This window comes from Capra hircus, chromosome 20, assembly GCF_001704415.2.
Source record: "Capra hircus breed San Clemente chromosome 20, ASM170441v1, whole genome shotgun sequence".
In the NCBI taxonomy this organism is placed as follows: domain Eukaryota; kingdom Metazoa; phylum Chordata; class Mammalia; order Artiodactyla; family Bovidae; genus Capra; species Capra hircus.
Window position 1 is genome coordinate 26,076,763 of NC_030827.1, and position 13,993 is coordinate 26,090,755.

Sequence of the window (13,993 nt, forward strand, 5' to 3'; positions counted from 1 at the left end):
ACACACACATGATATTGTTGAACTCCTCTCTTCAAGGTAAGATGTAAGACTTGAAAGAGAGGAAAGGACCAAAAATAACTCTAAGAATCTCACAATCTAAGCTGAGAGGAAGAGAGTGGTGACCCCCTGACACAGCCCACAACTGTGTGTGAGGGAGGGAGGTGGAAGGGAAGGTGCGCTAGATTAGGGCTTACAGAAAGGTCACATTTAGGTTGGAAGAAGATGCTGAGTAAAACCACCTTTAGAGACGAAGGAGAGGCACTGGGGTTGCAAGACAGAAGAGGAAGGTCAGGAATTCCACATGGAAACTATTGAACACAGTAAGTCACATTACAGGGGCAATTCATTTAGAGACAGAAAATAAACAGATACAGATGAAAACTTCTCTTATGAGGGGCTTTAACAGTGATGTTCTCTAGAAACCAGTACAAAACTTAGTCTTATTTAACAGAATTTTCAGTGACACCCCACAGTGAAACCTTCAAAGTTTTGACGGATATTAATATCCTCTTGGTATTGAAAAGCAATGTTAATGGGGAAAACATGCAATGGTATTTTAAAATACTGTATAGAGATGCAGAAAGGCAAATTTCAATACAGAGAACTGCAAAGCATTTAGGGTAAAGTGTTCCAATATCTGTTGGGCCTTGGAGCATCAGATGCAACAGGAACTGATAACTCTGTGAACTGGTTCCTGTTGATATCGGTTCAATGCTTTCCTACAGCCAGGATGACCTAGAAAATGGCAGAGGCAACAAGAAAGAAAGAAAAAACCCAAAACTTTAAAAATGCTATTCAGTGTTATAAAAGCAGGACCTTTCTGCACCTTAATTTTGGTTGCCTACCACAGGAAGAAAGGAAACCAAAGACTCTTTAAAACATAAAGTTACACAAAACTATTGAAAGGACTTCTGTAAAAAATGGAAGTTTAGCCTAGACTATGATATTGGAGTAAAAGTCACTCAGTCATGTCCAACTCTTTGCAACCCCATGGACTACAGAGTCCATGGAATTCTCTAGGCCAGAATACTGGAGTGGGTAGCCTTTCCTTTCTCCAGTGGAGCTTCCCAACCCGGGGACTGAACCCAGATCTCCCACATTGCAGGCAGACTCTTTACCAGCTGAACCACAAGGGAAGCTCAAGAATATTGGAGTGGGTAGCCTTTCCCTTCTCCAGAGGAACTTCCCATCCCAGAAATTGAATGGGGGTCTCCTGCGTTGCAGGCAGATTCTTTGCCAACTGAGCTATGGCAGAAATATGCTATGAACTTATTTACAAAAATCCTAGAATTCAAAAATAATTTTTTCACCAGTAAAAAGAGAAAGTTATCATTATTAGTCCAAGTGTGTGTAAAAAAAATACATAATGGATTTTAAAATGTATTGATTAGTGCATGAATTAATGGAAGAAAAACTTAGCAATGAAACATAATTAAGATGCTATATCACATATCCAATGCCTGTGTCAGAAATAGGAACCCATGCTTAAAAGACTAGCATTAGGCAAAGTTACGATAGAATAACTCAACGTAGCACAAATTTCAATTAACTTTCAAGATTACCATTAAATGCCTTTAATATGGGGATTGGACAAATGCAAAGATGAAGACTTCACCTCTAGTAATATTTTCTCAGAAAGAAAGCTGTGGGTTAGGGTCTATATAAAGAATGTCCATACCTGTGTCTTTGTGGGGCCTATATCTAGGCCTTGTACAAATTTTTCCAAAAAGTTCTTTACTGCATCCCAGGGATAAATACTGTTTGATTCATCACATACAACCACAACATCTATGAAGGAAGGGCAGGCTACATAGGAAATGACAAAAGAAACATATTTCCATAGGTAAGACAAAAGTCACATCCACATGAAAATGAGACAGAGTGAAAGAGAATGGCACTTGCTGATACAATTTTTCCTGTCTTTTAAAGTAAAGCATTGCTTGGCACATTCATAACTTACTCTGAACTGCAGGCGCAAAGCTGGTCCGCAACTGAAAATCGGAACTGACATCAGAGCAAACCCCGGTTGTGTAATACTGACTTCCGCACTGCTGTGCCCAGAGGGGACCACAGGTCTTAAAAAAATGAGAACAATGACAAAACACAGAGAAAATGTTAACCTTCCACCTTGCCATTTGTGAAGCTTAGGAATCATTTCCCTTCTAAGACACTAGGAATCATCAACTCTTGAAACTAACAAGTCAACAACGCCTTTGAGAGAAAGTGCACTGGAGCCCACAGAGGGGAAGGAGAGGGTGGCAGACGCGCTGTGCCCAGTGGCAGGCGTCTCAGGGACAGGGACACTGGGACTGTCAGTTGCTGCTGCTGCTAAGTTGCTTCAGTTGTGTCCGACTCTGTGCGACCCCATAGATGGCAGCCCACCAGGCTCCCCCGTCCCTGGGATTCTCCAGGCAAGAACACTGGAGTGGGTTGCTGTTTCCTTCTCCAGTGTATGAAAGTGAAAAGTGAAAGTGAAGTTGCTCAGTCATGTCCGACTCTTCGCGACCCCATGGACCGCAGTCTATCAGCCTTCTCCATCCATGGGATTTTCCAGGCAAGAGTACTGGAGTGGGGTGCCATTGCCTTCTCCGAGCCCATCAGGTGACCCACCAAATCAGAGAAAAGGGGTACCATCCTTTCAGAGAACAACCAGGAGAAAAAAAGGGGCCAAGATCATTTTTCGTCTCTCAGTTACCTGGGTCTCACCTGACTCATCTATAAAATGAGTCTATGTCTATGAAACACTTAGAACAGTACTGGGTAAAAGCAAGTGAAATGTCATTGTTAGCCAGCCTCATTAGCATTATTATTCCTTGAACATATGTCTCCTCCTGTCCCTTCCATTTTCACTATTCAGGACAAATCATAAACCCTGTGTCCCCATAGGCCAGGCAGGCAGCTTGGCAGAGAGCTTGGGCCAGGTGTAGATACCACTGTGAGTGAAGAGCCCACACCTGCTGTGCAGGGCAGACCACTGTGGCTCCTGCCCACTGGCTGCTGTGAAACAGGCCCTGTGTGGCTGAACCTCTCAAGTTCTCAAGGAGAATCAAAGCAAAAACTTTGTATGAAAATTTATAATTAAAAAAAAAAAAACCCTTGAAACACTCTACATGCTAAACAAATACAAAGGAACTAGTAGGCTCATGAACTGGCAGTTTCTAACTCTGCAGTTATCAAAGCATTTCTTTGAGGACTTCAGAGCTGCCTATGTCCACTCCCTAGAACCTTCAGTCATCCAAGCTAGCGCTTGTCTTCTTGTGCACACCATACTCCAGTTATTAATATCACCATTAACCCAGTCCCAAAGCTCTCCCTTTCAGTAGCCCTTGAACAGCAAGAACTCCTGATTAAATCACATGGGGAATATCAAGTGTCTGTGTGTTAGTTGCTCAGTCATGTCTGACTCTTTGGACTGTAACCCATCAGGCTCCTCTGTCCATGGAATTCTCCAGGCAAGAACATGGGAGTGGGTTGCCATGCCCTTCTCCAGGGGATCTTCCCAACCAAGGGATCAAACCCAGGTCTCCTGCATTGCAGGCAGGAAATATTAGGTTAAATACAAATCATTAGATGTGGAAGGAGAAAAAATAGGGAAGACAAGTCTAGTCATGATCTTAAAAAAATCTACAAAGTTTAACCTTATGTAAAGCTGTGGAACAACTATTAAAACTTAACTGAAAAGTGTGGACTTGCAAAAAGTGATTGGAAGAATGAAAGGGAACTTATTTGACCCAGTTTAATTGTTGGTAGCTCAAAGGAGAAGCAGCTGTGGTCATATTTCATGCTCAATGAGCAAGGCATAGTTTTTCCCTTGTAAAACTGGTTCATTTTGCCAATTAGGGGAGAATCACAATTGATGCCTTGGGTATGTTTACCAAATGAGATACCAATTACTGATTTCCTACATCCGTACCCCCAAATTGGTTTAGCTTAATCACCCTGAAAAACTAACTCATGAAGTATTCAAAAATATTTTCTGGTTGTAAAAGCAATGGAAAACAACATTAAGGAGTTGAAATTAGAATATGCCAATTGTTAATGCCAGAACAGCATTCCAACTTTAAGCCCAGAACTTAAGAAGGTTCAAAAAATGTGATGATTGTCAGTCTTTTCCACAGTATTCTTAAGAGTATCTTAAGATTTTGACCTTTTAGGTATGGAAAGGAAACCTTAGCTTTTTTCCTTTTCCTTTCTTTTTTTCCTCTTTACTTCTTTCCTTCTACTTGCTACATTGACTATTAAATTAACCTCAAATTCTCTTCAACATTTTATATATACAAGGTTTATAAAAGGTTTTACACATATGTAAAAATTGATAAAGTTACAGATTAAAAATCTGAAGTTACAGATTAAAAACTCTGAAGCATATTCTGTAATCCCTATACCTCAATATATTTTCTTTTTAAATTTATTCAACTTTAAAAAAGGAAACAAGAAAGACAAAACAACCCTATGATAAAGACTTCAGAAGATTATAAACTAGGAAGATTCATTGAAATACTCATGTACGCATTGATCTAACATATATTGTAAGCAACACCTAATTCACTAGGTGGTACCAAAATCTAATATCTCTCAGTAAAAACAGAATCATATTTTTCAATATTGATCACATTTTTAGAGAAATCTGTATACACAGGCTTTTAAGTTAGCATGTCAATGCAACATGTCATAATTAAGCTTTCTAAGATGATTTTAACAGAGATATACAACTAGGCTACACCTACATGGGCTGGTAGAAATATCAAATGAGGTTGGGTTTTTGTTTGCTTTTAAACTCTTTTTGTCTTTCTTTTATCTTTGGGTGTGTGATGATTTTCTTTTTCTTTTTTTTTAACATAATCGTGTCTTTTAACAATTTTTTATATTATTTTTTTCTGTTAGTTCCAAGGTCAGAAATTCTCTTAGAAAACTTCCGTTTTCTTCTAGTTTTTCAGATGAACTCTTTAGTTCACTTGGAAGTATATTTGGATATGCAAGATATTCACCAATTAATTGTCCCCAGACCACTTGTTAAATACAGCATTCTCTTTTACTCTGATTTGTGGTGGTCTTTACACAGTATTCTAGAAACTAAATGAGAGTAAATGCTAATATGAAATGAGTCCAGATCATTGCTTTAAATAATATCAGAGTAGTCAATGATGATCAGAAATTATTAAAAACAAAAGGACTTTGTAGCTTTGAAACCTACTTTCTGAACTAGCTGTATCTATCCAGAATGTTTCTACAGGAAAGGGAAATGAGAGCTAGAATTCTGTTGTTATCAACAAATACAAAACACATTTCTCAAGGGCAAAGAATCGTTGTTCCTTCTGCCTCCTTCCCCCAAAACATTCTGTGGCAACATTTTTGCTAAATATCTTAAGATGCTTACATATCAACACATTGTTCTTTCACGTTGGCTCTCCTCTAGCATAACTTATCCAAAATTCAAGTTCGAATGTTTAAACCTCAAGATTTGGTTTGCTAGGAGGGATGGTCAGAAGACACTGACTTCATACTTGAGAGGAATGAGAATTTGAAAAGTAAACACTCACAAGAAATCCTCCTGTTCCCAAGTTCCTTGTCACTGTCAAGCCAAGGCTCATGTTGGTTTTCATCTCAGTAACATTGGAAATGCTCGTGGAAGCTTTCAAAGGGGAAAAGATTTTTAAAAGTGGTTAAATTATCATTTAAAGACTTTTTTTTTCAATGTACACTCAGGTTTATATGTAGCATTGAGTTTAGTGCTCATAATGTGTAATCAAGTGTATGGAAACGAGATGTTTCCTTGATCTGGCTGCCTACTTACATGAGTGAGGCTACAGAATATGATCCTCGGGGGTGGGGTTTGCAAAGGTCATGATGACTCCACCTAATGCTTTATTCTGGATCAGAAAAAAACATTCTTAAAGTGTTATCAAAGAATGCCACATGGTAGAATCTGGCCCAAAGCGACAGTAAGTGAACTTTAGAAGGCCATCATGACACTAACATGTAGAATAAGAGATAAATCTCTCCACCCTTCTCTCTCCCATTCAGCTCAGGCAATCATCTGCTGTATCCATTCTTGACCTACTGAACACTGAAATTCTTTTCAATAATATCATGTTTTTCACTATCCTCTAATCTCTGCCAAGGTACATATGTGTGTGTATATATAAACATACATGTACACATACCTGTATACCTCACATATTAGTTTTTCATTATCCTCTAATCTCTGCCAGGGTATGTGTGCACATATATATACACACATATATAGACACACACACGTATACATATAATAAAATTATACTATTTCTGTAAATGTATATATACATCATTTATCCTAAACTGTGTTCCTCAGTCATTTAGTTATGTCCGACTCTTTGTGACGCCATGGATAGTAGCCTGCCAGGCTACTCTGACGGTGAAATTCCAGGCAAGAATACTGGAGCGGGTTGCCATTTCTCATTCCAGGGAATCTTCCCCACTCAGGGATCAAACATTCTTTACCAGTGTACCACCTGGGAAGCCCTAATCCTAATTATCTGCTCATTTATATACATATGCATAAAATTTCTAAAAATAAATAAATATATATATTTAGGGATGAGAGCTCAAAAGTTTTATTATACAGTTTATCCCCTATTTCCCAGGATGCCCATTTTAAAACTTCACCCTTCTTCTCAAGCCTCTAAATTCAACCCAGATTCCATCACTCTCTAGTGCAAACAAGATAATCACACTCAAAGGGTAATCTCAACTTCATTCATCTTTACCTAACAGTCCTTTTAGAATTCTGATTTGTCTCTTTCCTCTGTGTTTCAGAGACGGGAGCATTCTTCGTAAGACTCATTTTCCCAGGTACCAGAGACATTAATTTCATCCAGTTAACTTCATTCTTGATTGGTCGTCACTCCCTTTTATTGCCTCCTTCCTCTCTCCTTATAAATATGATCAGTCAGTTCAGTTGCTCAGTCGTGTCCAATTCTTTGTGACCCCATGGACTGCAGCCCCCCAGGCTTTCCTGTCCATCACCAACTCCTGAAGCTTGCTCGAACTCATGTCCATAGTGTCGGTGATGCCATCTAACCATCTCATCCTCTGCTGTCCCCTTCTCCTCCTGCCTTCAATCTTTCTCAGCATCAGGGTCTTTTCCAGTGAGTCAGTTCTTCACATCAGGTGGCCAAATATTGCAGTTTCAGCTTAAGCATCAATCCTTCCAATGAATATTCAGGACTAATTTCCTTTAGGATTGACTGTTTTTATCTCCTTGCAGTCCAAGGGACTCTCAAGAGTCTTTTCCAACACCACAGTTCAAAAGCATCAATTCTGTGGCGCTCAGCTTTCTTTATAGTGCAGCTCTCACATCCGTACATGACCACTGGAAAAACCATAGCTCTGACTAGATGGCTATTTGCTGGCAAAGGAATGTCTCTGTTTTTTAATATGCTAAGTTGGCCATAGCTTTTCTTCCAATGAGCAAGCATCTTTTAATTTCATGGCCGCAGTTGTCATCTGCAGTGATTTTGGCACTCAAAAAACAAAGTCTGTCACTGTTTCCATTGTTTCCCCATCTATTTGCCATGAAGAGATGGAACTGGATGCCATGATCTTAGTTTTCTGAATATTGAGTTTTAAGCCAACTTTTTCACTCTCTTTCATTTTCAGTCAAGAGGCTCTTTAGTTCCTCTTCACTTTTTGCCATAAGGGTGGTGTCATCTGCCTATCTGAGGTTATTGATATTTCTCCCAGCAATCTTGATTCCAGCTTGTGCTTCATCCAGCCTGGTATTTTGCATAATATACTCTGCATATAAGTTCAATAAGCAGGGTGACAATATACAGCCTTGATTTACTCCTTTCCCGATTTGGAGCCAGTCTGTTGTTCCATGTCCAATTCTAACTGTTGCTTCTTGACCTGCATACAGATTTCTCAGGAGGTAGGGAAGGTGGTCTGGTATTCTTGTCTCTTGAAGAATTTTCCACAGTTTGTTGTGATCCACACAAAGGCTTTGGTGTGGTGAGTAAAGCAGAAGTAGATGTTTCTACTTACAGGATCATCTCCTTTTTATTAGAAAAATTGTTTCTTAAACCTGCTTGCTATCTTATCAAACTATTTTGCCAATTCTCCTTCACTACTTAACTTCTGGAAATAGAGGTCTGCTTTTGTGGATAATTAAAACCCAGCAATTCCAACAATTACAAATAATTCCAAATAGTGATTTTTTTTTTTAGTAGAACAAGATCATTTTCACGTGATCAGAAACACAGAGTGTTCCTCAGCACCCCCCAAATTATCCCTAGTGCTGATGTTTCTATACTGAATGGTTTATTTTGGGGAGGGAGAGAAGTATGAATAGTCTCAGATTTCTGTTAGCAATCATCAAAATCATCCTAAATGTTGGTGGAAACTGGTCCACAGACTGGGCCAGATGGTCCAGGAGGCAGCATGTTTCCCACACATCTTACTTAATTAGGACATCAAACTGTGTTGGAAATTTGGATACAGTTGGACCCCATGTGACTACAGAGATAAAGGCAACAAAAGCTGCATATATTTCTTAAAGGCAAAACTCTGACTGGTTTTGTTGTCTTTTTTCAACTGAGTATATAACAAGATTTTGATATGTATTAAAAAAAACCACATTGCTAATTATAACTTACTTTGCAAATTCAATTTTTCACATGTAGTGGTGGATAGATCAACAGGACATTTATATACATCTCCCATTCGGTTCTTAGGAAAGCCACTCCATGGTGAACCAACCAGTAACCTAGAAATAGGGATTTTATTTTCCATTAGACATTAAATGTTAGCTATAGTTTCTTAAAGGTAAAGCTGACCACAAAACAGTAAAAAATCCACATTAAATTTCAGTTTAATAAGTAAACAGTTTCTATTTGCTCAGCTATAACTTGTTCTTTTTCTTTTCTTCTTAGCTGATGAAGAAATTGATGAACATCTGCAGTGCCGCTGTCTTGCCACAATACCTGGGAGGTCTCTCTAAAGCATTTCTGTCCAATGGAAATATAATGCAAGTCACAAATGTGAGGCACATATGTAATTTTAAGTTTTCTAGTGGCTGCATCAAGAAAACCAAAAAAAAAGCAACAGATGAAATTAACTTATTTAAATAATATATTTTATTTAACTCAGTATATCCATACTAACTTGCTATCAATATTAAAATTACTGAGCTATTTAACATTCTTTTTCCATACAAAGTGCTTGAAATTCAATGTGTATTTTATATTTTAAGCACAATCAAGTAACATATCAAGTACTCAGTAGCCACAGGTGGCTGCTGCTGCTGCTGCTAAGTCGCTTCAGTCGCGTCCGATTCTGTGTGACCCCATAGACGGCAGCCCACCAGGCTTCCCCGTCCCTGGGATTCTCCAGGCAAGAACACTGGAGTGGGTTGCCATTTCCTTCTCCAATGCATGAAAGTGAAAAGTGAAGGTGAAGTCGCTCAGTCGTGTCCGACCCTCAGCGACCCCACGGACTGCAGCCTTCCAGGCTCCTCCATCCATGGGGTTTTCCAGGCAAGAGTACTGGAACAAGTACATTAGTAGAACAAGATCATTTTCACGTGATCAGAAACACAGAGTGTTCCTCAGCACCCCCCAAATTATCCCTAGTGCTGATGTTTCTATACTGAATGGTTTATTTTGGGGAGGGAGAGAAGTATGAATAGTCGTGGCTACCATATTGCTCAGTATAGCTCTAAAGAATGAAATAATATTAAAACCTAAAGCAAGAACTAACATTTGTTGAGTGTCTTCCATGCCCTAAGCACTTTCATATGTTATTTAGGGAGCATAAGTTATCTAAGTGGCTTTATGTTTTACTGTCTATATAAGGGAATGCTCAGCAAAAATACAGAGCAAGTATACTGTTGGTCTCTCCTTATATGCATTGTGTTTAGAGCTGGAATACAGAAGCAGAGGTCAGAGATATGTGCTAACATTTTCCTTTTGGATAGTTTCACGTCCTACAGAGCTTTCCAAAAAGATACTAAGCATTTCCTTGTAGAATAACTGGACATTTCAGGCCAAGAATGGACAGAAAGAATCCATTTAACAGTCTGATCTTTAGAAACTCCTGTAGGTTAACTACTCAGCAGCAACCAGTAACTAAGGAAGCATATTTGACTCAATGTTTTTTCCTTGTCAAAGTTGGGAAAGATTAGATTATTGATTTATGAAACTGAAATTCTTTCATGATACTTCTGTCTAAATATTTTGTCATTACTGATTAAACACAATGTGCTCAATTAAGTGCTATAGTGAATTAAGAGAAGTCTAAGGCACGTTTATGTCTACTAAATGTAGTAAAACTGTTTTAAAAAATAACAAATAAAAAATAATAATCATAATGAATGGAAAGATATCAATAAATTGCTCTTCTTGAAAAAAATTTAAATGGTCAAAGGAAGCTGACATGGACATGGAAGGATGAAGCTGGTAGCTGGCATTCTTATCAGAGGGAGCAGCATAAATAATCATGGAAAGAGCGAAATACAAATTATTTTGAAAGAGTTAATGATTCAGTAATAATCTTCTCCCCTTATCTTATACAAATATTCTCAAGCAAGTATTTTGTAGAGGATTCTAGAAGACTTTAAACCAGTTAACTTTGATTACGGTTAGAGTTGCAAGTTTTTGTCTTCTTATGAGTAGATACTTTACCTAATTTATCTGTTAAAGTATTGTCTATAGAAACCATCTACAAGACAAAAAGACCACCTAATGAATAGGAGAAAATATTTGCAAATGCTAAGACCGATAAGGGATTAATGTACAAAATATAGAAACAGCTCCTACAACTCAATATCAAGGGGAAAAAAAAAAAACTAAAAAAAGGGCAGAAAACCTGAATATACATTTTCCAAAGAAGACATACAGATGGCCAACAGGCACACAAAAAGATCCTTAAGATCATTAATTACCACAGAAATGAAAATTAAAACCACAATGAAATATCACTTCATACCTGTCAGAATAGCTATCATCAAAAAGACCACAAATAAGGAATGTTAGTGAGGATACAGAAAAAAAGGGAACGCTACGACACTGTTGGTGGGAATGTAAATTGGTGCAGTCACTGTGGAAAACTGTGGAGGTTGCACAAAAATGAAAAACTGAACTATCTTATGACCCAGCGATCCTACTCCTGGGTGTATATCTGGAAAAAAAAAAATGAAAATGCTCATTTGAAAAGATATGTGCACGTCAATGTTCATAGCAACATTATTTACAATTGTCAAGATATAAAAGCAACCTAAGTGCCCATCAATAGATGAATGGATAAAGAAATGTGGCATATATATATACACGCACATACATACATACACATATATGTAGGTAAAGAGTCTGCCTGCAGTGCAAGAGAGTTGGTTTGATCCCTGGGTCCAGAAGATCTCCAGAGAAGGGAATGGCAACCTACTCCAGTATTCTCTGGAGAATTCAGTGGACAGAGGAGCCTGGAGGGCTGCAGACAGTCACAAAGAGTTGGACATGACTGAGCAACTTTGACTTTCACATACACCTACAGTGGAATACTACTTAATCATACAAAGGATGCCATTTTTATTATCAAACTTTATTTTAAAAATTTAGCATGCAGTCTATTTGATTGAATTAATTTTTAACTACAGAATATAGTTGGTCCGCTATAGGATAATGCAGCTCACATCACAAGTTCAACTTAAACCTTGAATTTGGAGTAAAGCACATAAGAATGTTGCTAAATGTCCTCAATCACCACTTCGTTGCCCTTAGGGGAAAGAAAATCCAGAGGTAGTGGTTGGAGATAGATGCTGCTGCTGCTGCTGCTGCTAAGTCACTTCAGTCGTGTCCGACTCTGTGCGACCCCATGGACTACAGCCCACCAGGCTTCCCCATCCCTGGGATTCTCCAGGCAAGAACACTGGAGTGGGTTGCCATTTCCTCCTCCAATGCATGAAAGTGAAAAGTGAAAGTGAAGTCGCTCAGTCATGTCTGACTCTTAGCGACCCCATGGACTGCAGCCCACCAGGCTCCTCCATCCATGGGATTTTCCAGGCAAGACTACTGGAGTGGGGTGCCATTGCCTTCTCCAGGAAATAGATGCTACTTAAGTAGAATTCCACATGAGCTATTTTAAAATGTAAACTGTTTTCAATCTGAATTTTTGATTAATTTTCAGCTAATAATTTCTAATGGTAACATTATAACAAGGTTTTATAAACATGCATCTGTAATTTTTATTTTAGTCACAAATACAGTTTTTTTGCCAAAAAAAGAGAAAAAATGACATTTTGCCATTTGAAACAACATAAATGGACTTGAAGGTATTATGCCAAGGGAAATATGTCAAATAGAGAAAGACAAATACTGTGTGATATCACTTATATGTGGACTCTAAAAAAATAAAACAAACTAGTGACTATAACACAAAAGAAACAGATTCATGGATATAGAGAAGAAACTAGTGGCAACCAGTGGGGAGGGGGAGGAGGAGGCACTATTATGTATAAAACAAACAAGCTGTAAGGATACCTAGCACCATATAGGAAATAAAGTCAATACTTTATAATAACTCTAAATGGAATATAACCTTTAAAAATTGTGAACCACTATGTTGTACACCTGAAACTTTTACATTTGTTAATGTAATATTGTACCTCAACTATACCTCAATTAAAAAGTAACACATTAAAATATTGCCTATAAAGAGGAATGCAATAGCACCAGACATATAGGTTAAGATTTCTGAAAAAGATAGAAATTGATATGTTGGCTATAAGTCCCAATATTTGGCTTAGTGAAGGAAGAGAAACAAGGAGCAGGATTTGAAGTGCATGTTTGAGCATATCTGATGTTCTTCAAGTTCATGACAACTCAGAGAAAATTAGGAAACTTATGAGAATTCTGTATTGTAAAAACTATCTTCCAGCAGCTTGATTTTCTCCATTTGTACAAGTCTGTGGTCTTCATTCCATAGTGGGACTATACAGAATTACCTCTAATCTTTGTGTGCAGGATACATTTTAAAATTTAAGAAAGAGACTGAAAAATGAAAAAGGATATATATACATATAAAATGGAATCAATTTGCTGTACACTTGAAACTAACAACATTATAAATCAACTATAATAAAAAAATTTTTTTTAATTAAAAAAAGAAAGAAAGAGATAATTTGGCCTTTGCTTTATTTTCCAGGCCTGTTTTCTTCTACTTCCCTGAAATTCTGTATTTTAGTCATTAGACTCTGATGTGGTGGAGAAGCTGAGTTCTTCTTGCTTCTAAACTTTAACATGTGCTGTTCCTTGCCTGGAAAAATTCTGCTCATTACTTAGGTCTCCCATTAGACAACCACTTCCTCCAAGAAGTCACCTGGTTCTTCTACATTTGAGCAAGGTAGATTTCCTAAGTAATTTCTTAGCCTCTGAGCTTTTCATCACATTACCCTGTAAGGGCCTGCCCCCTGACTAATACCGCCCGTCCCCACCCCTGCCCCCCATGGAGGAAAAGTCCACGGGGACTAGGAATCCTGCCTATAGCACTGAGTGACTAGGTGTCAAAGGAATGAATGAAAAAAACGAGCGAAGAAACAAATGGAGGATTGAGTCAACATTATTTTTTGAAATTTCTATTAGAGTTTAGCTGATTTGCAATGTTGTGTCGATTCTACATTATTACCTGGCGCTTCCCTTGTGGCTCAGCTGGCAAAGAATCCACCTGCAATGTGGGAGACCTGGGTTTGATCCCTGGGTTGGGAAGATCCCCTGGAGAAGGGAAAGGCTACCCACTCCAGTATTCTTGGACTCTATAGTCCATGGGGTCACTAAGAGTCGGACACAACTGAGTGAATTTCACACACACACACACACACACACACACACACACACACGAGAATTCTCTTGTTAAGGAAAAGTTGAATAGAAAATTTTTATTTCTTTTTGTCTGAATTAAACATAAAACAAGCAAAATAAGAGGTGAAAAAACTCCACCGAGTTGAGAAGAAAGCATTATATGGGTA

The 13,993-nt window shown here is 38.1% G+C and overlaps 1 protein-coding gene across 1 annotated transcript in view; it reads right to left on the bottom strand.

The window, feature by feature from the left end:
* Positions 1–13,993, bottom strand: part of ITGA2 (integrin subunit alpha 2) — a 109,043-nt gene that overhangs the window by 52,707 nt on the left and 42,343 nt on the right. Inside the window, exons 3-6 of the mRNA XM_005694721.3 lie at positions 8,634–8,743; positions 5,541–5,632; positions 1,961–2,075; positions 1,679–1,806 (exon numbers count right to left, since the gene is read on the bottom strand). Coding sequence (XP_005694778.2) covers positions 1,679–1,806; positions 1,961–2,075; positions 5,541–5,632; positions 8,634–8,743 — 445 coding nt within the window. The remainder of the gene's footprint in view (positions 1–1,678; positions 1,807–1,960; positions 2,076–5,540; positions 5,633–8,633; positions 8,744–13,993) is intronic.